General features: G+C 46.6%; 1 protein-coding gene across 3 annotated transcripts in view; it reads left to right on the plus strand.

Annotated features, from left to right (window-relative positions):
- Window positions 1–23,130: 23,130 nt before the first annotated feature.
- ECI2 (enoyl-CoA delta isomerase 2) overlaps window positions 23,131–27,043 on the plus strand; it is a 66,138-nt gene continuing 62,225 nt past the window's right edge. Inside the window, exon 1 of one of the 3 annotated variants that reach the window (XM_045005694.1) lies at window positions 23,131–23,260. Coding sequence is in view for 2 of the 3 variants with exons in the window: in XM_045005690.1 (XP_044861625.1) it covers window positions 23,293–23,357 (65 nt within the window). In the remaining variant the exon portion in view is untranslated. Of the gene's footprint in view, window positions 23,358–27,043 lie in introns of all 3 variants that reach the window. The other 2 variants (XM_045005690.1, XM_045005691.1) reach the window with 2 other exon arrangements.

Genomic DNA, 27,043 nt, shown 5'->3' on the forward strand with positions numbered 1-27,043 from the left:
TCACAGTCCCTTCAATGGTGATAAGCCTCAGAATGAGTCAAATTCTAAGTCATCATCCAGGGCAAAATGTTTATATTCTGGGTGTCAAAATCTGCTCTCAACTTCATCAGACTTCAAATTACTCTCAATCAATGCAGGTTTTCCCTCAAATGATTTGTTTGTGACCCATCATTTTATTATACTGGAAGGAGGAAACAAAACAAAACAAAAAACAGGTTGAGGGAGTAGGTACATGGCAGATATTATAGAACTATCCACTAATTAAAATTATGAGAAAAAAATATGTATAAATATCAGAAAAACTAAACAAAACACATGCAAAAAGCCACAGAAAATGAAGAGAGGAAACAGCATTGTATAGTGTATGAAAGTTTTCAATTTAGAGCTCAAGGGAATGTTGGGAGAAGCATTGATTGTTCCCTGAAGGCTCTTTCTTCACTGAAAAAAAAACAGGAGTACTTGTGGCACCTTAAAGACTAACAAATTTATTTTAGCATGAGCTTTCGTGAGCTAAAGCTCACTTCTTCGGATGCTTTAGCTCACGAAAGCTCATGCTAAAATAAATTTGTTAGTCTTTAAGGTGCCACAAGTACTCCTGTTTTTTTTGCGGATACAGACTAACAGGCTGCTCTGAAACCTTTCTTCACTGAGTTAGATCTGTCAGGGCTTGTCTACACTAACAGCTAGTGCAGCTGCACTGCTGTTGCACTTAGTGAAGATGCTACCTATGCCAATGTGAGAGCTTCTCCCATGGGTGTAGGTACTCCACCTCCTCAAGAGGTGGTAAAGTTATGTTGACTGGAGAAGCATTCCCATTGACACAGCACAGTCTACACCGGGGTTAACACATCTTTATATATATAGTTAACACATAATTAACATATCTTTATGCAGATGTAACTTGGGTCAACCAATGTTTGTAGTGTAGAATGTGAGGAAGCAAGCAAATTGGTATAGCATTTCAAAGCGCTGCCGCGGCAGCGCTTTGAAGCGCTAAGTGTAATCAAAGCACCAGCGCTGGGAGAAAACTCTCCCAGCGCTGTCCGTACTCCACTTCCCTGTGGGGAATAACGGACAGCGCTGGGAGCGCGGCTCCCAGCGCTGGGGCTTTGACTACACTGGCGCTTTGTAGCGCCGCAATTTGCAGCGCTGCAGAGGGTGTGTTTTCACACCCTGCTGCAGCGCTGCAAATTTGTAAGTGTAGCCAAGCCCAAAATCTGAATATGTACCATACTAAGTTAAATGGAAGAGCAACAATAAAAAATGCAGCTGAAAAAATACAATCATCTTTGACTCAGCATTAACATATAGTGGCAATAAAACTCTAGATGAGGGCATTGCCAGCCATTAGGGACTTGTTTGACAAACAATAAACCTAAGGCAACTTACCAAATGAGCTCACGCTGCCCTCTCTAGAGAGTCCTATAGCTTCATTATATTGATGCTGACACTCCTGCAATAGTAAACATTGAATTAGTGTTCCATTATATTACATTTCAGGTGATGAAATTTCTGGCTGTTTCAGATTGTATCAGGTTTAAACTAGGTGTAACAACACATTTTTATTTGACAAACATGTTAATATCTTGGAGCCAGGGGCGGTTCCAAGCCCCAGCACGCCAAGAGCGTGCTTGGGGCGGCATGCTGCGGGGGGCGCTCTGCCGGTGGACCTCCCACAGGCACGCCTGTGGAGGGTCCGCTGGTCCCACGGCTCCACTGAAGCTGCGGGACCAGCGGACCCTCCGCAGGCACGCCTGCGGGAGGTCCACCGGAGCCGCGGGACCAGCGACCGGCAGAGCGTCTCCACGGCATGCCGCCCTGCTTGGGGCGGCGAAATGTCTAGAGCCGCCCCTGCTTGGAGCCAAAATCTCCACAAAGATGTGTGTGGAGGACTCTCATTGGCTTCAAAGGGGAGCCTTCCATGCATATTCAAGGATAAAATTTGGCCTTGTGAATCCATATGTAATATTAGAGATTAAAAATCTGCCTCCCAGTTTCATATAAAAACTGGTTACAAACTTTAAACAACAAATTAAAAATTTCTTGAAAACAAAGGAAATGTTGCAGGCAGCTAAAAACAAGATATATTTCATAAATTTTTCTATTAACTGTTTTCACGTTTAATATTATTTTTAATTCAATATTATAATAATTATTATTAATTTCCAAAGGCTTGCAGAGGATTTATCTGTACACCCCATTATTGAAGTTGTGCAGTTAAATCCTGCATAACTGATTATTTAGAATTTTTAAAAAAGACCAAAATCCTGAAGTCCTTACTCAGGCAAAATTCCAACTGACTTCAATAGAATTAGTCAGATGATTAAAATTAAGCATGCTAGATTACATCTAGGGTGCTCAGCACCTTTCAGGGTAGAGTCCTTTCCTTAGAATTTAGGCCCTGATGTAACAAAGCATTTAAACACCTGAAGAACCCCATTCCTATTCAGCAAGGTACTTAATCATGTGCTTAAATTTAAACACATCAGTAATTCCATTACAATTAAATGGGACAACACACATACTTACAGTTAAACTGGGTTGAAGGGCTTTGCTGAATAGAGACTTTCAGGATTTAAAGCTGATTCTGAGAGCTGCTAAATACTCACAGCTTGCTCTGTCATAGATGTAGGTACTCCTCACATCTCAGGATCAATAATGGGTGAGGTCCTTCATTTTCAATTTTTACCTAAATATTCCGAGGTTTTACAGAAGTTATTATTCTGCTTTTACTGATTTTCACCCAAATTTTGGACCACTCAAGTACATGAAAATACTAATTATGTTAAGAAAACCCAGTACATTACATTAGGTAATAAGACATTAGCCTAAGTGTACGTGTGAAGCTGTCTGTTAAAGTAGGCAATATCGTAGGCATACACATGCATGAGTGTGTGTATATGTGTACATATTGTTAATGTACAGTTCATGAAATAAACCATGGCATTAAACAGCTTTTACTTTCAATACTCTTACTTTTCTCTACCTGTTGCTCTTTTTCTGTCTTCGCATTCCCCATTATTAACCCTGATATTTATCCATAAAACTGTGAGGTTAATTTTTGCACTGGTTTTCACCCATTTTTTAATTTTTGTGATAAACACTGATGCATTCTGAGGAAAGGTTAAACAAAATAAAAATTGAAAATGAAGGGCCTTGATAAAGAGCCATATCTTGAGGTTTCTACTCAGTCCTTACTCAACTTAGCTTACTTAGCTTCTCTATGAGTTTTGCCTGAAGAAAGACTGATCAGCAATATCAGGATATGGCCCAATAAAAACACTTTGCATCTTTCAGTTGATGCTCTCAAAGTACTCACAAACATTAGTGAATTTCACCTCACAGTACCACTGTGAGGCAAATATTATTATCTCCATTTTACAGAAAGGGAAAGAATGACTAGGAGGTAAGGCCAAAATTTTCAGAAATGGCCATGAATTTAAAGTGGATCAGTTTTTCAGAGCCCAACTTGAGAAATCTTGTGCCAGCTTTTCAGAAATACTAAACTCTCACAACTCTAATGAAAAAAATGTCCAAAATGTCTCAAACTGGACACAGAAACTGACAGATCCTAAATCTGTGGCTACTTTTGAAAATTCAGCTGCATTTGATTTAATTTTGGCTAAGGTCACACAGCAAGTCTATGGCACAGCCAGGAATAGAACCCAGCTTTCCTGATTCCCAGTTAATTAAGGGTACGTAAGGGCTGTCTCGTGAGGGAAAATTCAAAATCTTAAATAGATTTAGTTTGAAAAAAGATCGAGAGAGAGATTGAAAGATGATTTAATTGGCTGGGATTTTAAAATCTTAGCCATTATGGTATTCAAGTACCTAATGGAACACACAAGGACATGGTCTGTTCTGTCATCAAAGAACAGTTAAAATGTTAAGTCATGAGCGGAAGCCGAAGGAAGAAAAGTTTAACAGTAGATAGTAATGTTTTCTTGTCTTCAATTTAGATTGTAACTTTTTTAGGGCAGGGACCATTTTTATTCTCTCTTTGCACCATGCCAAGTACAATGGGGCCCCAATCGCTGGGTGGGGCTTGCACAGTGATTTCCCTCCACACACATCCAGAATTTCCCCAACCCTCCCCCACCCCAGTTTTGTGAACTAGTTACATGCCAAACCTGGTGGCTGAACTTTGCAACTTTGTTCTCACCCACAACTATTTCACATTTGGGGATAATATATACCTTCAAGTCAGCAGCACTGCTATGGGTACCCGCATGGCCCCACAGTATGCCAACATTTTTATGGCTGACTTAGAACAACGCTTCCTTAGCTCTCGTCCCCTAACACCCCTACTCTACTTGTGCTACATTGATGACATCTTCATCATCTGGACTCATGGAAAAGAAGCCCATGAGGAATTCCACCATGATTTCAACAATTTCCATCCCACCATCAACCTCAGCCTAGACCAATCCACACAAGCAGTCCATTTCCTTGACACTACTGTGCTAATAAGCGATGGTCACATAAACACCACCCTATACTGGAAACCTACTGACTGCTATACTTACCTACATGCCTCCAGTTTCCATCCAGGACACATCACACGATTCATTGTCTACAGCCAAACTCTAAGATACAACTGCATTTGCTCCAATCCCTCAGACAGAGACAAACACCTACAAGATCTCTATCAAGCATTCTTAAAACTACAATGCCCACCTGCTGAAGTGAAAAAACAGATTAACAGAGCCAGAAGAGTACCCAGAAGTCACCTACTACAAGACAGGCCCAACAGAGAAAATAACAGAACATCACTAGCCTTTACCTTCAGCCCCCAACTAAAACCTCTCCAGTGCATCATCAAAGATCTACAATCTATCCTGAAAGATGATCCCTCACTCTCACAGATCTTGGGAGACAGACCTGTCCTCGCTTACAGACAGCCCCCCAACCTGAAGCAAATACTCACCAGCAACCACACACCACAGAACAAAAACACTAACCCAGGAACCTATCATTGCAACAAAGCCCGATGCCAACTCTGTCCACATATCTATTCAAGTGACACAGTCAGGGCCAGCTTCAGGCACCAGCTCAACAAGCAGGTGCTTGGGGCGGCCAAGGGGAAGGGGTGGCACATCGGGCTCTTCGGCGGCAATTCAGTGGCGGGTCCCTCTGGGAGGGAAGGACCTGCCGCCGAATTGCCACCGAAGAAGAAAGCAGCGCGGTGGAGCTGCCACCAATTGCAATCGCGGCTTTTTTTTTCCCCCTACCACTTGGGGCAGCAAAAACCCTGGAGCCAACCCTGGACACAGTTATAGGACCTAATCACACCAGCCACGCCATCAGGGGCTCATTCACCTGATGATCTACCAATGTGATATATGCCATCATGTGCCAGGAATGCCCCTCTGCCATGTACATTGGCCAAACCGGACAGTCTCTACGCAAAAGAATAAATGGACACAAATCTGACATCAGGAATCATAACAGTCAAAAACCAGCAGGAGAACACTTCAACCTCTCTGGCCATTCAGTAACAGATTTAAAAGTGGCAATTTTGCAACAGAAAAGCTTCAGAAACAGACTCCAACAAGAAACTGCTGAACTTGAATTAATATGCAAACTAGATACAATCAATTTAGGCTTAAATTGAGATTGGCAATGGCTGAGCCATTACACACATTGAATCTATTTCCCTATGTTAAGTATCCTCACACCTTCTTGTCAAACTATCATAAATGGGCCATCTTGATTATCACTACAAAAGATTTTTTTTCTCCTGCTGACAATAGCTCATCTTCATGAATTAGCCTCTTAGAGCTGGTTGGGCAACTTCCACCTTTTCATGTTCTATGTATGTATGTATATATATCTCCTCACTATATGTCACATTCTATGCATCCGACAAAGTGGGCTGTAGCCCACACTTATGCTCAAATAAATTTGTTAGTCTCTAAGGTGCCACAAGTACTCCTGTTCTTTTTGGGGATACAGACTAACACAGCTGCTACTCTGAAACAAACCAATTTAGTGACTGTTTGGAAAGTTGAATTGAAACTGAAAAATTAACACACTCTTTAAAAGCATATACAGTGTATGATAAAATATGTGTATCTGAAAAAGTGTAATAGATTTGAAAAGTATGAACATAGACTAGCTTCCTTATACAGCTGTTTTTTATGACAATGTCAGTGCATTCATTTCGGTGATGTTGGCCAACCTAATAATTTCAAATTATGATTTTTAAGCAAAGTCTAAATAAGCTCTCCCTGACAGCTAGTGATGAGTTAGGGGCTGGGGGGAAAGGCTTCAGGACCAGATTGTATTTACATTCACACCTAATCTACCTAGTGTGATAAACTCAGGACAGACAGCTGCAAGGGAGGGGTAGGAATCAGTCCCAGAGGGTTAAAAGGCCCTCCTCCTTATCAACTGGGAGGCAACTACAGGTCAATCAGGTTCAGCTGAGAAAGGGTTACCAAGGTAGCAAATTAGAATCAGCTGAGGGGGAGCTACCTGAGGTTAATTAGGATCAGCTGATTCCAACTTGGGGCTGCCTGAGACCTTTTTAAACCCCTCCCTGGAAGGAAGGGGGCAGAGCAGAGAGAGAAGGAGCCTTGCTGCCAGGAGTGTTGGAGCAGCAACACAGCGAGCCTCACCAGGAGGAGAGGCAGTCCTCTCTCCCACAAGGGAGTAAAAAGACTCTAAACAGGACTGGCGGAGATACGGGGAGCAGACTTCCCCAGTGTCCCAAGGGAGACCAGACTACCCAAGTCTGTCTCACTAGGGCTAAAAGCAGGAGAGGCTGGGGAGACTGAGAAGGTGCCTTGCCACACTAGGTATCCAGCAAACAGAGCTGTGTTGCCCAAGTGGTTGGGTTGGGTTACAAATCACTTGAATGCGGGGGTGGGGGAATGAAATGTTGTTGTTCTTATTGTATGAGTAAAGGTCAGTAGAACTGTACGTAGCCTGTGCTGATTGAGGGCATCAAGAGAGAGGGTGGGGACCTGTCCCTCTCCACCGTTTAAAGACAGAGCTGATTAGGCTTCATAGATAGTCTTTTGTTCTGTTAAGTGACCACAGCAGCTGAAATCACTGATAATCAGGTCTAAATGCTTAGTCCTGCTGTGGGGACAGTGTTCCTGTGGGTCCAGTGTTTTTGTGTAAGGGTATGTCCACACTACCTGCCGGATTGGTGGGTAGCAATCAATCTATCAGGGATTGATTTATCGTGTCTCATCTAGATGCGATAAATTGATCCCCGCCGTGCTCCCTATCGACTCCGGATCTCCACATGGGCGAGAGGCAAAAGTAGAGTTGATGGGGGAGCCACAGCCGTCGATCCCATGCCATGAGGACAGGAGGTAAGTTGAAATAAGATACGTCAACTTCAGCTACGCTATTCTCATAGCTGGAGTTGCATATCTTACATCGACACCCGCCCCTCCAGTGTAGACCAGCCATAAGAGACAGCCCAGACTGCACTAGCAGTGAGGTTCCCCCACTGAGAGCTCAGCTGAAATCACTGAGAGCTGGGTGGAACCTCAAGAGACCAACTTGCAGAGGTCACAGTGGCAGGTGGCAGCAGAAGGTGACTGCACATGGCCATTGGTAAGAGTGGTGGAGTGAACGGTGGCACAACAAACAGCAGTGGCCAGAGTGAACAGTGAGCAGCTGGAGGAATGAGCAAGATGCCTTCTTGCCCCCAACCTGGGAGGTGTACTCACGTGAAAGCACCTCTGAACTCTGAGTCTCCACTGATCAAGGACAACACGGGTGAGTGGGATGCGGTGGAGGGAAAAGTGAGGGGCACGTTAAATAAACATTTGTTTATTGGACTATATTTTAGTGAATTTGCTCCAGAATGCTAGATTTGTGACTGGGAATGGAAACTTACATAAATGTTTCCTAGTAGGCCAAGATTTTTAAAATGCAGTATTTGCCAAGGTTGTTATCTCACAACATTGCTATCTTGAGAGTTCATTATGTTGGGGGAGTTTCTGTACTAAACATTTTTTTATTATAATTAATTTGTACATACTGGTTCAGACCAATGGTCCATATAGCCCAGTATCCTGTCTTCCGACAGTGGTCAAGGCCAGGTGCTTCAGAGGGAATGAACAGAACAGAACAGATAATCATCAAGTGATCCATCCCCTGTTGCCCATTCCCAGCTTCTGGCAAACAGGCTAGGGACACTCAGAGCATGGTGTTGCATCCCTCCCCATCCTGGCTAATAGCCACTGATGGACCTATTCTCCAGGAATTTATCTAGTTCTTTTTTTAATCCTGTTATAGTTTTGGTCTTCACAGCATCTCCTGGCAAAGAGTTCCATGGGTTGACTTTATGTTGTGTGAAGAAGTACTTCCTTTTGTTTTTTTAAAACCTGTTGCCTATTAATTTCATTGGGTGACTGCTAGTTCTTGTGTTATGTGAAGGATTAAATAACATTTCCTTATTCACTTTCTTCACACAGTCAAGATTTTATAGACCTCTATCATATTCCCCCTTAGTCGTCTCTTTTCTAAGCTGAAAATTCCCAGTCATTTTAATTTCTCCTCCTGATTCATACCCCTAATCATTTTAGTTGCCCATCTCTGTACCTTTTCCATTTCAAATATATCTTTTTTGGGATAGGGTGACCAGATCTTGCACACAGTATTCAAGATGTACATGTACCATGGATTTATATAGAGGCAATATGATATTTTCTGTCTTATTATCTATCCCTTTCTTAATGATTCCCAACATTCTGTTTGCTTTTTTGACTGCCACTGCACATTGAGTGGATGTTTTCAGAGAACTATCCACAATGACTCCAAGATTTCTTTCTTGAATGTTAACAGCTAATTCAGACTCCTTCATTTTATATGTATAGTTGAGATTATTTTCCAATGTGCATTACTTTGCATTTATCAACACTGAATTTCATCTGCCATTTTGTTGCCCAGTCACCCAGTTTTGTGAGATCCCTTTGTAACTCTTTGCAGTCTGCCTGGGACTTAACTATCTTGAATAGTTTTGTATCATCTGCAAATTTTGCCACCTCACTGTTTACCCATTTTTCCAGATCATTTATGAGTATGTTGAACAGTAATGGTCCCAGTACCGACCCCTCAGGGATACCACTATTTATCTCTCTCCATTCTGAAAACTGATAATTTATTCCTACCCTTTGTTTCCCATCTTTTAACCAGTTACTGATCCATGAGAGGACTTCCGTCTTATCCCATGATGGCTTACTTTTCAAAAGTCAATTTAAATTAAATACTTTTTTTTAATTATATTTTTTTTAGAAATCTAGACCTGTTATGTGTTTTGGTGTAACTTGCATTATCCTTATTCATATCTCTTTTATATATCTCATCCGCCTTGACACACATGCCCTGTAAATTCGAACAACCCCCCTAATTTCAATTCCTGGGGAAACCACTGGGCCTGCAGACACTATTGTAATAAAAGTAATTCATTATTATAATCTTAAAGAATTACTGGGATGTGAAAAACTCTGCCATTTGATGCTGTGAAGAACATACAGAATAAATGTGCTTAAGGTATAGTAAACACACTTACTAAATAATATAATGTACAAGTAATAAAATACTGCAATAGATTAAATGGACTATTGCTTATTCTCCATTCAGGAGTTCTGTTTTTTACATTCACAGTTACTTGACACCATCATATCAGCCCGTTCCTAGGCTTTTAGCAATACCCACAGCATTAGAAAAACACAGCTGGCAACATGCATTGCAGTTAGCACAGCTTACACTTTTATGTTCTGCAATCCTATGAATTTTTTATAGAGGTCACAGTTTCATCCTGCTCTCAAAGTAACAGCTTCCACAGTTAGCTGTGGTATAAGCTCATGGTATTATGAACCAGCTTGGCTGGTTCTTTAGTTAGATAATATGCTGATAAAAAGAGGGGTTGAATTTTCATTCATTCATTTGCTAATTGTTGATGAAGGTGAATTCTGCAACCCAGAAGTACAGTTACCATAGAGAACTAAAAGATAATGGGTACCACTTGGAGATAATCACACCACTATGCTCATGAAGCAGAAGAGGCAACCGAAAGCTTTCATTCTCCTAAAATTAGGTTATTTAATTGAAAGTACACCCACTCCTTTTTATGTATGGGGGAAAAAAGCCTATTTTAATATTCCTGCCTTCTATTTATAGAACTGCACTGCTACAAGTGAGAGAATTTATCACAATGGACTAAAGATAATTTAGAAAGTAGCTCTATGATGCCTTTGACTTGAGCAGTATTCTGTGTAGGTAGAAGCAATGACAAGTGCATTTTACAGTGACACTTGTATAATACTGCTCAAGATACGCAGACATTTCAAACAAGTGAGATTTCGCTTTTGATCTCTGTGGAGTGCTGTTATTTCCTCCAGGCAGTTGTTTTAATAAGTAGGTCAGTCATGTATTTTAGATGGGAGAGTAAATTTACCGTTTGAACTCTTCTATTTGTGGATGAAAACATTGATTATTACAGTTCTGCACCGAGTACAAAAGCACGTTTGATGTTTGCTTAGACCCATCAAATATTTATCAATGTTCCTGCAAAACTACTTAAAATTATACTCAGGTGCTGCCCTTTCTCTAAATGTATTATCTCATGGGAAGAGGGGTGGGCGAGGGGAATGAAGCACAAATATTTTTTCTCATAATGCCTATTACTAGACAACTACATATAAATAGCAAAATCTTCAATTTTCTTCATGTCTAACTGTCTCCATAATTAGAGTACTCCTCATTCTCCCCCTTATAGTCTATCTGAGAAACCTTTGAGACCTGATAAATTTTCATAAATATGCATATTTATTGTTGGAATTATATTGTTAATTTTGGTAATTTGTTTCTAGCAATATGATTGTAATATGTTATACTCATAGCCACTGGATAAAAAATGTTATGTAATAAAAACCAAAAAGGTTTATAATACCCCCTCACAAACACCACAATTTGAGTGTGTCCTGTAAATTCTCTGTCCCCACAGGCTGAGAACAGTGAAGAGGCAAGTGATGGTCATTTGAGGGAGTTGGAGAAGGGGGAGGGAACAAGCAGGGGCCTGAGAAGGTTCCACAACTCAATCCCCGTAGAGTTTGGGGAAAGTATCTAGTGGACAAAGTCATAAGAAGAACCAGTGGCTGGAAGTTAAAGCCAGGCAAAATCAAATTAGAAATAAAGAACACATGTTTTAACTGTGAGGGTGAGTGACCAATGGAACAAACTACCACACAAAGAGGAGAATTCTCAATGTCTTGATGTCTTCAGATCCTGACTGAATATCTTTCTAGAAGATATACTATACTTTATTCTAACACAAATTATTGGACTCATCATAGATGTAACTGGATGAAATACAATGGCCTGTGTTATATAGGAGTTCAGACTAAACAATCAAACAGTCCCTTCTTAAAAACGAAATTTTTCAGCTCACGTGGCCCAAAATCTTACAAATGATGGCCTCTCTTGTTGAGTTCTTCCTCAAGATTTTTTAAAATTATTTGTAGAGAAGGTAAAAGCTGAAGATTCTTCTCATTTCCTCACCCTCCTCTCAAGTCACATTGGTTCTTCTTCGAGTGATTGCTCCTATGCATTCCAGTTAGGTGTGCGCGCCGCGCGTGCACGGCTCTTCGGAAGACTTTTACCCTAGCAACACTCGGTGGGTCGGCTGGGCGCCCCCTGGAGTGGCGCCGCTATAGCGCAGGATATATACCCCAGCCGACCCATCCGCTCCTCAGTTCCTTCTTTCCGCCCGTGACGGCCGTTAGAACAGTGGAGCGCAGCTTAGCTGACCTCCACCTCCCTAGCTACTCGTAGTTTCTCTCGTTTAGTGTATAGTTTCTAGTTGTAGTTGACTTTATTTGTTTGTAGTATAGGATTTATTTTACAGGGGTTCGGGGTTTATCCCCTTCCCCTCACCCGGTGCCGGGTCCGATGCCCGGTCCACAGGGTTTTACAATGCTCGGCCGGCCACAAGCCATTGCCGACAGGAGATCCTCTCCTAAGTGCCTCGAGGATTCTCAACTGACAGATAAGTGCCGCATTCGCGGGGCCTTTGATCCTAGAACAAAGGGGAGCGGGACTTTCGTCTCAAACAGCTCCTGAGGGAGGCAGCTCTTGCTCCTCCGCTCTCGGCGCCGAGCGCTGGTTAGTCTTCAAGGAGCGCTCCCTCGGCACCGGTTCCCCGGTGCCGCCAAGGCCTCCCAGCACTGGCCCTCGCTGACTCCGACGTCCACTCGGCATGGTTCCCTCTCCTGGAGGATGAAGAGGCACAATATACTTGCTGCGTCCGAGCCGCCTGCTCCGCAGCCGAGCGCTATGCTCAGTCGGATCGCCCGACACCGAGGTCTGCCGCGGCACCGACATTATCCACACCATTAACTCCGGCCAGGCAAGAGCCGTCGAGTCCGGTGCCGGAAAGCTCCCCGGTACGGACCGTGGTCGAGCTCGCTATGATGCTGCGTCCGAGCCGCCTGCTCCGCAGCCGAGCGCTATGCTCAGTCGGATCACCCGGCACCGATGTCTGCCGTGGCACCGACAATATCCGCACCATTAACTCCGGCCAGGCAAGAGCCGTCGAGTCCGGTGCTGGAAAGCTCCCCGGTACGGACCGTGGTCGAGCTCGCCCGGAAGCTGCGTCCGAGCCGCCTGCTCCGCAGCCGAGCGCTACGCTCAGTCGGATCGCCCGGCACCGATGTCTGCCGCGGCACCGAGAATATCCGCGCCGTTAACTCCGGCCAGGCAAGGGCCGTCGAGTCCGGTGCTGGAGAGCTCCCTGGTACGGACCGTGGTCGAGCTCGTTATGAAGCTGCGTCCGAGCCGCCTGCTCCGCAGCCGAGCGCTATGCTCAGTCGGATCGCCCGGCACCGATGTCTGCCGCGGCACCGACAGTATCCACACCGTTAACTCCGGCCAGGCAAGAGCTGTTGAGTCCGGTGCTGGAAAGCTCCCCGGTACGAACCGTGGTCGAGCTCGCTTTTCAGCGGCGTCTGAGCGGCCCGCTCCGCAGCCCGAGCGCTCTACTACGTCGGGCTGCCCGGCACCGGTGACTGCTTCGGCACCGACAGTATCAGCACCGTGGACTACGGCCTCGCAAGAGCCGTCGAGTCCAACACCTGAATGCTCCCCGGCGCGAGCTGTGGTCGAGCTCACTATTCCCTCCACGCTGGGAACATTTCCACAGCGAGGGAGTTGATGGCAAGGGCAGAGCCTGCGCTGCTTAACCCCCGGCATCGCCGGTGCGGGTTTTATGGTCTTTTGGCGAGCCTGTCTTGCTCACGCCACCCTGCGTCGGCACCGCAGAGCAGCACTGTCCCCGATCGCGGTCCCGCAGACGTTCTCGGTCCTGTCACCGATCGAGGTCCCGACGCCGCTCGTGGTCTCGGCACCGTTCTCCATTGCGGTACCTTTAGTACTCGCGGCACCGGCCAGCGTCACGTTCGCTGGCCCGGTACATTCGGCACCGATCCCACCCCCGGCACCGCCCCAGGCACCGAGACTCCCGTACCCACTCCTGAACGTCGAGCCTCGTGCTCTCGGTCTACCGCCCAGCACAGCTCCGGTGGCAGGTCTCGTTCTCGGTACCGATATGTCTCCCGGTACCGATCCCCGGTGCCGAGTCGAGCGACGTCAGTTAGAGAAGGAGACTCTACCAAGGGCTCTTCAGCTCCTTCAGGGCCACCCAGTCACGCATCAGTGTTGCCACGTGCGGACACTTCATATGCGCAGTACTCTCTTTTCCGATGTGCCCCCCAGAGTCTTCCAGGAGACCTATCAGAGGTCCTTCTAGTCACCATGGGCGTACTGCCACGCCAGAGGCATACCGGTGCTCCCATCTCGCTCCGTCCCGTCGGAGCTCTGGGTGCCAGAGGCGGCAATTAGCCGTTCCCCCTGCGACCAGTACAGAGCAAGCCCCGGTTCAGCCACCGGGCTCCCAGATCCCACCGGATCAGGAGGTCGTCCAGGAGTGCGAGCCCACACAGGACCCGCTTGTCCCTGGCCTTTCTTCTTCCTCCTCCCCAGCTGAGGGGGGGCAGGAACATACTCCTCGGGCCCTCCTCTGATCGGAATGCAAGTGCATAGCATCATCCAGGGGGTACGAGTACCTAGGTACATCTAACCCCCCCCCACTCCCTTGTCGTCCAGTCCCTCAATGGGATGGAACGCCATGGCCAGCAGGCACCAGCTCCTAAATCCTAGTGGGCTAGGTGACTGGTCTTACGGGGCCGTACGATGTACTCGGCGGGGGCCCTGCCATTTTGTGTAGCAAACTAGCAAGCCCTGCTTAGCCGCTACTACGGGTGGCGGTGGGCAACTTTACAGAGTCGGTTCTTCAGAACTCACGTCAAGAGTTCGATGCCCTCCTGGATCGAGGGAAGAGGCTGGATAGAGCTTCCCTCCAGGCCTAGTTGGATGCAGCTGACTTCGCTGCCACGACCCTGGCCTCGCGTGTGGCCACGAGGCGCATTTCCTGGCTCCGGTTATCGAGCCTTCCCTCGCAGCTGCTGTCCACTATACAGGACTTGCCCTGCACTGGCAAAGGCCTGTTCTCTGAGAAACCTGGCCCTAGGCTGCAAAGCCGGAAGAGCAGCAGGGTCACTTTCCGCTCTCTATTAGCATGCACACGCCGGTACTTAGCGCCGACCTTTCCGTCCCCAGCCTCACCGCTCTTACCCTGCGCCTAGACAAAGACAAGACTTTGCCAGCAGGCGTCACTTATCCGGTCGTGGGCGTCAATCAGGCCCTCAAGGTTAAGGTCCTTCTAACCATCCTCGTCCCTCTTAGGGACCCCTCTCATGAGCGATTCCTCTTGCAGCAGGTGCGGACGCTCCTCTTCATCGGAGCTATACAGGAGGTGCCTAGGGACGAAACCTAATCCCCTAGGCGAAGGGAGGTCTCAGACATATCCTAGACCTGCGGGTCCTCAACAAGTTCATGCTGCGGATAGGTTCCGCATGGTTCCCAGGGGGACCGTCATCCCACCCTTGGATCCCGGAGACTGTATGCCGCCCTCGATGTGACGGGCGCGTATTTTCATGTCCCCGTTTCTCTTCCACATTGGCTCGTTCGAGGGACCTCCCAGCCCAAGTACCAGTCCTGTGGGCATCGACACGGACCTATTCCGGTGTCTAGGCCTGATCATCAATGGTAAAATCCACTCTGGTTCCCACACAGGGAATAGAATTCATTGGAGCCACCCTGGACTCCAATCTCACCAGAGCCTGCTTACCTCAGCCATGGTTTCATGCGGTGGTAACAATTGTACAAGGTCTACGGACCTTCCCGGCAACTTTGGCTCGCCCAGGCCGAGGTTTCCTGAGTCACATGGCTGTCTGCGCGTTTGTTTCCAAACATACCAGGCTTCGCCTCTGTCCACTCCAATCGTGGCTCACCTGGGTGTGCCACCCGGGCAGAGATACCACCCTGGTCGTCTCGTTCCCCCTGAGCATCCTAGGCTCCCTCGACCGAGAGTCAGTGCCCTCCCTGGTGTATCCAGGGATGCTGTTCCATTCACCCCTCGGGGTCCCTCATGACGGACACCCCATCTCTCGGATGCGTGCTCACCTGGGTCAGCTTCGCACTCACGGCCTTTGGTCGGCCCAAGAGCTGGCCTTACGCATCAGTGTCCGAGAGCTGGGAGCAGTCTGCCTTGTATGCCAGGCTTTTCAGCTGGCGGATCGCCTCAGCAGATCCTTCCGGTCTCACAAGTGGTCGTTCCCTCCGGACGGTATCCATTCCGTTTTTTGGAAGTGGGTCTTTCCCCGCATAGCCCTCTTCGCTCCCGCGAGAGCGAAAACAGACAGAAGTCCTCCTCATTCCAAGACCTCTCCTCGGGCTCAGTCTTGGAGAGGTTTTTGATGCCATGGATGAGCCATCGGCTGTCCAATTTCCACCGTTCCTGCTGGCTAGCAGGGCCCTGCTAAAGCTCCGCAGGGGCAGAGCGCACCTGATCATGATCGCTCCAGCGTATCCCAGGCAGCACTGGTACACCAGGTCGCTACCCCTGTCGGTAGCCAACCCTATTTCCCTACCTCTTGGCCCAGACCCCATTTCGCGGGATCGCAGCAAGCTTCACCACCCAGACTGGTAATCCCTGCACCTCACAGCAGGGCTGCTCTGTGGCTAAACCGATCCGAATTACATTGTTCTGCCTCGGCTCTGCAGGTTTCTCCTGGGTGATAGGAGATCCTCCACTCGGTTAACGTATCTGGCAGAGTGGAAGCGTTTCTCCTGCTGCTACGAAACGCACAATGTTTCTCCCGCCGAGGTCCCGATCCAGTCCGTCTTGGACTACCTCTGGTCTCAAACAGCAGCACATGGCGCGGCCCTCATTAAGGGCACTCTTGGCAGCCATCTCTCCCTTCCACCCAGCGGGGAGTGGCCGCTCCGTATTCTTATGCCTTGTGGTTTCTAGATTCCTCAAGGACTTGGAGCGTTATACCCCCCCGGTTGGCCCCCGCCACAACCTGGGTCTTCAACCTGGTTCTCGCCAGTTTTATGATTGCCCATTCGGGACACTGACGACATGCTCGCTTGCATACCTGTTCTGGAAGGCAGTCTTCTTTGTAGCCTTTCCAGACGAGTCTTCGAGCTTCAGGCGCTCGCGATGGACCCACGGTATACTGTCTCTCTCAAGGACAAGTGCAGTTGTGACCATGTCCGGCCTTCCTCCCTAAAGGTGGTGTCAGCCTCTCATATCATCCAGGATAGCTTCCTTCTGGTCTTCTTTCCGAAGCCACACTCATCGCAAGGAGAGCAACAATTGCCCTCCCTAGACGTCCGTAGGGCGTCCGCAATCTATATCGAGCGGACAAAGCCCTTGCGTAACGCTCCCGAATCTTCATCGTACTGGCATACCGGACGAGGGACATACCTGTCTCCTCCTAGAGGATTTCATCTTCGATGACTGGTGCATCTGCGCCTCCTGTGGTTAGCCCATGTTCCATGGAGCCACCTTACTGCACATTCCACCAGGGCTCAGGCTTCCCTGCTGCCTTCTTGGCCCACATACCCTTTCAGGGGATGTGTCGTGCAGCTAGTACACACCTTTGCCTCATTGGCCCAAGTGTCCAGAGATGATGCAGCCTTTGGCACAGAAGTTTGCATTCTGCAGCATCTAACTCCGACCCCACCGCCTACATAAGGCTTGGGAATCACCTAACTGGAATGCATAGGAGCAATCACTCGAAGAAGAAAAGACGGTTACTCACCTGTAGTAACTGTTGTTCTTCGAGATGTGTTGCTCCTATCCATTCCAGACCCGCCCTCCTTCCCCACTGTCGGAGTAGCCGGCAAGAAGGAACTGAGGAGCGGATGGGTCGGCTGGGGTATATATCCTGCGCTATAGCGGCGCCACTCCAGGGGGCGCCCAGCCGACCCACCGAGTGTTGCTAGGGTAAAAGTCTTCCGAAGAGCCGTGCACGCGCGGCGCGCACACCTAACTGGAATGGATAGGAGCAACACATCTCGAAGAACAACAGTTACTACAGGTGAGTAACCGTCTTTTTTACCTAGTTTGGAGATGCCATGTTCTTCCTTTTGTTTTAGGCCTGCCTAGTAGGCTTCATCTACATTTTTTTCATGCCATAGAATGCCTCAATCTTCTCTATATTCCCTCTCCCACCATTGCTACCACTTCTGAAGATGTTTCTATGATAGTGAAATGATGAGAGTTTCCTAAAATTACCTATGCAGACAAATAATATGTAATTCTGTTAACTAAATATGAAAACTCCACTGATGTGAACCATCCAGTATCCAGAAAGATAATGGAGCAAATAAGCAATCAATTTGCAAACATCTAGAGGATAATAAAGTGATTAAGTAAGTCAACATGGATTTGTCAAGAACAAATCATGTCAAACCAACCTAACAGCATTCTTTGACAGGGTAGCAAGCCTTGTGAATAAGTGGAAAGCGATAGATGTATATCTTGACTTTAGTAAGGGTTTGATGTCTCGCATGGAGCTACTATAAGGTGGGTGCATAATGGCTGGAAAACCGTTCCCAGAGAGTAATTGTCAGTGGGTATACAGTCAAGCTGGACGTGCATATTGAATGGAGTTCCACAAGGATTGGTCATGGGTCCGGTTCTGTTAAATATCTTTATAAATTATCTAGATAATGGCACAGAGAGTACACTTATAAAGTTTGCAGACGATACCAAGATGGGAGGGATTTCAAGTGGTTTGGAGGACAGGATTAGAATTCAAAATGATCTGGACAAACTGGAGAAATGGTCTGAAGTAAATAGGATGAAATTCAATATGGACAAATGCAAAGTACTCAACTTAGGAAGGAACAATCAACTGCACACATACAAAATGGGAAATGACTGCCTAGGAAGGAATACTGCAGAAAGGGATCTGGGGTTTATAGTGGGTCACAAGCTAAATATGAGTCAACTGTTGCAAAAAAAGCGAACATCATTCTGGGATGTATTAGCAGGAGTGTTGTAAGCAAGACACGAGAAGTAATTCTTCCACTCTACTTTACGCTGATAAGGCCTCAGCGGGAGTATTGTGTCCAGTTCTGAGCACCACATTTCAGGAAAGATGTGGACAAATTGGAGAATGTCCAGAGGAGAGCAAGAAAAATTATTAAAAGTCTAGAAAACATGACCTATGAGGAAAGACTGAAAAAACTGGATGTGTTTAGTCTAGAAGAGAAGACTGAGGAGGGCACATGTAATAATCTTTTACGTACATGAAAACTATTATCAAGGAGGAGTGTGAAAAATTGTTTTCCTTAATCTCTGAGGCTAGGACAAGAAGCAATGGTCTTAAATTGCAGCAAGTTAGGTTTAAGTTGGACATTAGGAAAAACTTCCTAACTGTCAGGGTGGTTAAGTACTAGAACAAATTGCCTAGGGAGGTGGTGGAATCTCTGTCATTGGAGGTTTTAAATAACAGTTTAGACAAACACCTGTCAGGAATGGTCTAGTTATTACGTAGTCCTGCCTTGAGTGCAAGGGACTGTAGGTCCCTTCTAGTCCTACACGTCTATGATACTATTACGAGGTTTCAGATGGTGTGATGGCATGTTATTCCTTTCACTCTTTGAGAAAGTAACATTTTTTGTGTTTTTCTTCTAGGTTCATAGTCAGTGTGCTTAGTATATGCTGAAACTTCAAGGACTTCTTCATTGGTAGAATGTGGAAGCACATCAGACAATAAGTTTATGCCTTAAAGGAGATTAGAAATGCTTTTTTAAAACCTAAACCAACTGATGAGATCTCAAATCACCAACAGAATGCATATTCTAGTTTCAAAATGACAAGTAGATAAGTTTTTAAAATTAATTTAATAGATTTTTATCAGTCAAAACCTGAATTCAGGTTTCTAAATTTCCTCTGCGGGAGTTTATGGCATCACACAACTAATAAAAGAAAGGAACTATTCTGTATACCCTGAATTAGGTGTTTCCTGGTGTAATCAACACTTTTAGGGTTATGAGAAACCCAAACTACAAATCCCATGAGGCACCATGACAGCTCATGTGAGCACAGATTAATGTTGAAATATATCAATTTGGGCCAAATGTTTCAATTTCATTTAGATTAAAAAAATAGAAAATTAAAAATGTCAGCAAAATCTAAATTGTAGTTTGTGGAAACTGTATTTTTCATAGAAAAAACGTTGACTGAAAATTCCCTGACCAGCTCTACTTCCAGCCCAGTGCCCTGGCCCCTAATTGCCATTGTGACAATGTTGTGTGCACATCTCTAGATCCAGTTTTACTTAATTCCTGGGTACAATATGTAGAAACAGATTACGTGGTCATCCAGATTTAGAAGACAACCTGTTAAGTCATCTGGGTGATGAGACCCTTGCTGAAGCAGTTCTTTGATGAAGTCATATTAGAACTTCTATTCCTATTACAAGGTTCCTTCCTAGAGAGATTCACTTTCAATCTTTCAGCAATCAGTTATTTTACATTAGTCTTCACAGGCAGTTAAATAGACATCTTCCATTTGTTACACTGTAAGCTACTCTGAATCAGTTAGGTTTGGCTACTTGTGTGATGACAGATACGTGCACAGAGAAGAAAAAATACCGTTTCCTGCTGAGTTTTAGCCAGTTTTGTTCACTAAGATTCTAGAAATATAGGGAGGATATTCACACCGGTACCTGCAGCTTGGACCAATCTCCTCATGGCTAGTGAAATCAAGTGGAAAAACTCTAGATTAACTGGTGAAAACCATTAATGTCCCTTTTTGGGAGGCTAGGGTGCCGGCATTCCTGAAGCAAGTTATTATTAGAGTTGCTCAAAAAACCAAGTGTTGACATTGGCAATTTTGCTGATTATACCCAATTTAATTGACTACCTTAAATTACACTTCTTGAGAAAGATGGTTGAGAAAATGGCAGTGAGGAAACTCAGGCAGTTACTGGAGTCCTCAGATCACCTTGCTCTCTATCACTTAGGCCAGGTCAACTCTACAACTTTGGTTTGCATCAAGGGCACAACAAGGAGGGGTGAGAACAAGATGCCCAACTTCCACCCCCGCCAACCTCTCACTGGAGCTGGCATGATGGAGAGATGGCTAGGCCAAATTTGAGTAGCACTGTGACTCCATACACCTACTCTCCCCCACACTTTTGCAGTCCTTCCAGTCAGTGCCCATGGGTACTGTGCACCCCCAATCCCTGGAGCAGGAGGCATCAGGAGTACTCAGGAGTTCTGGTGCAAGTGGATTTGGGCTTTTAATGCTTCCTGGGAAAACAGATACAGAAGCAGGATGGAATCTGGGGCTCCCAGAACTGCCTGACCCCTGGTGGGGATGGCGGTCTTCAGCCTAATTGCCTCTCTGGGTAAGGGCTTGAGGGATGAGGAGACTGCAGAGCTAAGCGCGGGGGGAAGATGGAGCTGGCTGTGGCTGTGGGGCAATGTGCATAGGGTGACCAGATGTCCCGATAAAATTGGGACCGTCCCGATAGTTAGGTGTTTGTCCCGCGTCCTGACGCAATTTGTCCCGATATTTCGTTCCACTGGCAGCACTCGCCTTTTTTTTTTTTCCCCTGCTGGCGGACACCCTCCCTGCCCATGTGTCACGATATTTTCTTCCTTTCGTCTGGTCACCCTAAATGTGCAGGAAAGAGCGCAGGGTTGGGTGTGGGACAGGAGGAGGGGTGTGTGTGTGTGGAGCTGGGTGCAGGGAGGGGAGCACAGATTGGAGTGCAGAGGGAGCGGGAGAGAGCTCAAGACCAGGTATGGGGGAGCAGCAGAAGGAGAGCCTGCGGCTACGTGTGGGGGCAGGAGGGGGAGAGGTCTGGGCCTCCTCCTTAGGAATATTTTGGTTGTGCCCTTATTTGGCATAGTTTTGTTGGTCGAGGTGTGAAAAAAACACCACTGCTAGCTGACAGCTATGCTGACAAAAACCGCAGTGTAAACCGCCAGTGTATATGCACCTATGTCAACTATGGGCATGTCTACAGTACAGTGGCACAGCAGCTATGGCAATGCAGCTGTGCCACTGTAGCGCCGTACTGCAGATGCTTCCTACACTGATAGAAGGGATTTTTTCATTGATGTAGCTAATCCACCCATCCAACAGGTAGTAACTAGGTCAATGGAAGACTGTTTTCATCCGCCTAGCTGCATCTAAACTGGGCTCTAGGTCAACATAACTACAGAGCTTTGGGCACACAATTTTTTACAGTCCTCAGTGATGTAAATAGGTCCGACCTAATATTTAGGCGTACACCAGACCTATGTTGACCGAAGAGCATCACTGGCATAGCTAATGTTCCTAGGTTGGCAGAAAAACTCTTTCTGTTAGCATAAGCTGTGTCTACACTAAGGGCCTCTATACTAGAAAAGTATTTGTGGTGTAGATGAGGCTTTAGTCTTAAGACTGGTCTACACAGTTAAGTTGACCTAAAGCAGCTTATGGTGACCTAATTATGTCAGTGTCTACACTACAGCCTTCCTCTCAGTGATGTAAGTGCCCTACTATACTGACATAATAACTCTACCTCCATGAGAGGCATAAGGCTTAGGCCATGTCTACACTACCACTTATGTCAGCAAAAGTTACGTCGCTCGGGGGTGTGAAAAAACATACCCCCGAGCGACATAAGTTTTGTCAGCATAAGTGGTAGTGTGCACAGTGCTATGTTGGCAGGAGATCTTCTCATTTAGGTGGTTTTATTATGTCAACGGAGAGCTACGCAAGAGATCTTACAGTGGTGCAGCTCCATCAGTACTGTTGTGCTGCTGTAAGCTCACTAGTGTAGACATGGCCTTATTGTCATAGAATCATAGAATATCAGGGTTGGAAGGGACCTCAGGAGATCATGTAGTCCAACCCCCCTGCTCAAAGCAGGACCAATGGGTGACGCAATGTCTCTGTAGACACTGCCTTACTTCCATTGTCTGCTGGCTGTCTTGTCAATTTCATGGCAGGAGCCCTGAATTTGACCAGAAAGCCAGGCAACCAGAGCCCAGTTGGGTGGCTGGATTCTGTTCTCAGCTGGGAGCCAGGGCGAGAAGCCTAGGCATCTGGCATCTACTCCAAGAAGCCCTTGGAGCCACTTGCCACCTGTGGGTAACAGGGAGCCGAGGATGGGCGCCCCCCCAGGAGCCTGTGGTGCAGCAGGGCTTCTGGCAGGGAGTTACTGGGCCTCTTAGCTCAGTGGAAGTGCTCCTGGTAAGGAAGCGCACTACTGACCCTGGGAAGGTAGTGTGGACATGCACCACCACATTAAATACTGCAGTGGCTGTAAGTCGACCTAGTATAAGTCGACTTACCTTTCTAATGTAGACATGCCCCAATTGGAGTCTGTGTCTGGTTTGTAGAACTAGTGCAGAACTCCTCTTCCACCGCAAATTTCACTCCGGTGGATGTTGCATTTTCTGCCACAAAAAAACTGGACAGCAAAGACCTGACCAACTCCACTGAATAAGGTTAAAGTCACTATTGAAGCTGCCACCACTTTCTTGCGCGGACAACGCTGGCATCTCTCTCACTTCTCCCCATAGGCACAATCTCTCCTCACAACTTCACTGCCGCGCTCAGAAGCAAATTCTCACACACACACACTGTCAGCACCTCATTCACCCCCCCATGTCTGCCTCACACGTCGTCACACACCGCCCCTTACGCCCGCCCCCTGCCCGGCCACAGGCGCGCCCCGCAGCCCGCCCCGCCGGCCGGGGAAGGAGGCGGTGGCAGCAGCGGCGCCTCCCCCGAGGGGCGGGACCGGGGTCTGTCCGGCAGCCGCGCTGAGGAGCCGGGGCTCGCGAGGCTGTGGCGCCTGCGTCCAGTCCCGCGCAGGTAGGAGCCGCCTCTCTGCACCCGGCTTCTGCATGGCCGCTGCTGCCGCCTTCTGCTTGGCCCGGAGCCTGCGGCCGCGCCCGGTCCGGGGGGCGAGGTGAGCGGCTGCAGGAGCGGGGCGCCAGGGAGGGGAGCTCCCGGGCTGCGAGGCGGGGGCTGAGCACTGACACAGCGAGCCTGGGCCTCCCATTGCCCTGCCGCCGGAAACCGCAGCCCAGTGCCTGGCTGGCTCCTAGTTAGGGGTGGAAAGTTTCACGTGCAGGGGCGCCCCTCGGGGGCCTGTGCGGAGTAACATGGAGTCTCCCTGCCCCCCCCCCCCAGGCATGGCTGTGTGGTCCCCTGCAGCTTCCTCCTCCAGGGTCCTACCCTTCAGGACACGCCACCCACCCCAGTCTCTGAGAACACCCAGATACCTGCAAGGAAAGGGAGGACTAGTGAACAACAGGGGCCAGGGAGCCCAGCAGGGCGTGGAGAGGGTCCCGGGGGTGTATGCGTTGGCAACAGGCATCCTTACAGTGAGGCCTCAGTAACAGTCACTTTTGCTAGCTCTGGCCAGGGTTGGCCTTTGAGGAAAAATTCTAGTGCTGATGTTAATGTGTAACAAACTTTTTCCTCCTGCAGGACGGTGTAACTCTTGTTTTTAGCATCTCACTTTTCACGCTCGTGCTAATAGGCGTTTTCTGCTAATTGTTTTTGCTTGGTTAATTCCCTCAATTTGTTTTGCAGCCCCCTTGAGGGGTCATTTTTATTACAAAGGAGTCATGATGAATTTTAACCACTTCTTTGTCATTTAAAAGGCACGTTATTTTCTAAGTCAAAAGTCATAGTCTTGCCACCAAGTTGTGGGTTTTTTGTTAAGTTGACATTGCGAGCTAGTTTATTCCTAGTGTTTAGTTAATATAAACAGCTCTGGGGGGTCACAAGCTGTCTGACATGTTCTGTCCAGTGATACAATTGCTATTGGTATGAGAACACGCTAGGTCTTTTTCAAACATTATGTACTTAAAGATAAACAGGCAAATAGGCCCATTAAGGTAATGGAATTAATTTCATTCTTAAAATTTAGCATATGTATAAATAGTTGCAGTATTTGGAACTTGAACCCTTCTTGTTCAGTTAAGATTTAAAACTTTCTTGTAAAGAGCTGGTAACCAAAAAACCTGCAGTATTGTGGTAGCTCCTGAGAACCAGAAAGTGAAACTGACAAATGTTTTCTTCATCAAGGCTGAATGAATTGCCAAATAGTATTAATAGTGAATGAATTTGGTTTCTTAGTAACATCAGCTGATTTTAAAAACAGATTTATACCCCAAAGGATCCCTTTAAGTTCTAAAAGATTTTCAGATAGTGCTGAATGAGAGTCATAGATTCACTATATTTTAAAGTTGTAAATTTTCAGAGAGAATCTGGTCCTTTATTTCAAAACAGAGGAGTTTATTTTAAACCAGTAATTCCACTGCTGAATAATCTGCAGATCTTTTAGAAAGATAGCACATAATCCTCAATGACATAAGTGCTCCACGTAGTAACAGGCAAAACAGGCTGTCAGTGTTTGTTTACATGAGCACTTACTCTGGGGCAAGCTGAGGTGTAAATCTGTAGCACTCCAGCTGCTTGACCTTGTGACCTTTATCTTGTTCTAATTGACAATTCAGCTCCAATAGTGCTCTTTCAAGTTCTCCCACATGATGTGTCTACATAGAGAGCATGGTATGCAAGGATGGGGTGAGCAAGTAAAATGGGTTCTGGGGAGAAATTTGAGGCTTCTGACACTCCAAACAAGATAAACTATTATACTACAGCCAGGAGCACCCAAGAGAAACAATTTGTTGGTAGATATTTTTGTCATCTTCAGACATGTGCATGTGAGAGGATATAAATCCATTACTTTGACAGAAAAATACTTCATTTGAAATGTGCCTGTCAAGTTTAGAAAAGATATTAAAGCACTGTAATAGTTATACAATACATAAGCTTGAACCAAAACTTCAGATCCAAATACTTCTTAACATTGAAGTGCTTGAAGTCCAGATTCTAATTTGGTGATTTGAATCATCTCTGAAAGGTACTTTTTAAAAAATAGTTCATTGCTCTGCTATAAAACAGCTGAGGTCAGCTTTGGTGGCTTTTTTTTTTTTTTTTAGCGCGCATATGACCTTAATAGCAAGCCAAAAATGTGGCTGTTTTTTCTGTATCCTTTATCAGCTTTGACTTGACAGGAGGTTTGGGCCTGGTATCCTCCCGTTTGAGGCATTTGATCAACTCACGTTGACTTATATCAACATCATCCTGACAGTCAAGCTCACAAACCTATTTTTCTGCCTCATTTATTCTTCACTGTTTGCTGGGGACTATCCACTCTGTTGCTCCTTTCAGCTGGGATTGAGTTAGTGGCAGCTGGTGACTTTGACAGGTGAGGCACATATCACAACTCTCACATTCCAATATACATGTTCCTCCTTGCAATCCTGGCCTGGGAGGGGGAAGGAGGAATGCTTTTGTTCTGCCCTTCCAAGACAGCAGCCTCCCTCTTGCATTTGCAGATGTCCAGTGTCACTGGCCCTGTGGTCATGCAGGGAGCCCTCTGCAGCTCTGCTGTCATACCCCACTCTCTCACCAGCCAGGAGTGTGGGACTCGTCCCAGTCAATTCCAGGGCAGGAATTGTTCAGCAGTGGGGTGGCCTCCCCCACGCCAGGGGCTCATCGGGTTCTTTGTAATCCTGGCTGGGAGTCTCTAATCCTTCAACCCAGGATGTCTACAGCTTCCCCTCCGACTTGCATCCTTGTGTCTTAGGCCCCTTGGCGGTGTAGGGAGCCCCCCCTGCGTTTCCACTGTATCAGTGCTGGAAGGGAACCGTGCATCCTTTCTTGCAGAACTGGCCTTAACCTCTGCAACCCTGCCATGGTCTTACCAAGCCTTGGCTAGCACAACACTGCCCTCAAAGTGGCTCCTCAGCGGGGTTAGTTGCCATAGTTACAAGGCAGCTTTGAGGCACTACCTATACTGTGATTTGAGCCTCATCCACAGCACTACATTTTTTGGCATTAGGGAGATGGAGAAAGTATGAGTAACGTGACATTTAAATCAAATCACAAGTGCTTCTTATGGATCTATGCTACTTATTTAATATATATAAAACTCCTTAATCTTTATATACACAAAAATGTAGCTTTTGGGAATTGGCTTCTGAATTCTTTGGTTAAGCTGTGCCTCACTTGCTTAAGCTGATGAGCCACCCGTGGACAGAGGTCACCTCTGTCACAGTTCAGGCCAACTCCCCCAGTGTTTCCCCTGGGGCTCCAGCAAGAGCACCACTGTCAGGCTCTCAGCTCCCCACGCATTGCATTTCTTTGGTGGGACTTGTGTCTCACTTACTTCTGACCAACTATTTCCAGGCTGCACAGTTCTGATATAAGCTTATTAGCGTGCATCATCCCAGCTCTAACATGGGCTCTGGCAGGAGCAATCCTTCAGCACCCTGCCAAGGGATTTTCTTTGTGGTAACAAGTTCAACACAGCTTCATCTCAGAACAAGTACCCAGTTTTATGGACCTCAGTAGGCCAAGTCCTTCCAACCCTTCTCTAAGGACTAGGGTCTTTCATAGACCAGAGGTTTTGTTCATTTGCTGGATCAGGAAGAAGGCCCTGAGCCAGTTTAAAACCAGGCTATTTATCCAAAAATCATTTGTTGGTCTCTGGAGAATCCAGTTTGGACTAGTACATGTGAACCTTTCCAGGGAGTAGAGTTTTCTGTGGATATTACAACCTGAGTGAATTTGACT

The sequence above is a fragment of the Mauremys mutica genome, chromosome 2 (assembly GCF_020497125.1).
Source record: "Mauremys mutica isolate MM-2020 ecotype Southern chromosome 2, ASM2049712v1, whole genome shotgun sequence".
Classification (NCBI taxonomy): domain Eukaryota; kingdom Metazoa; phylum Chordata; order Testudines; family Geoemydidae; genus Mauremys; species Mauremys mutica.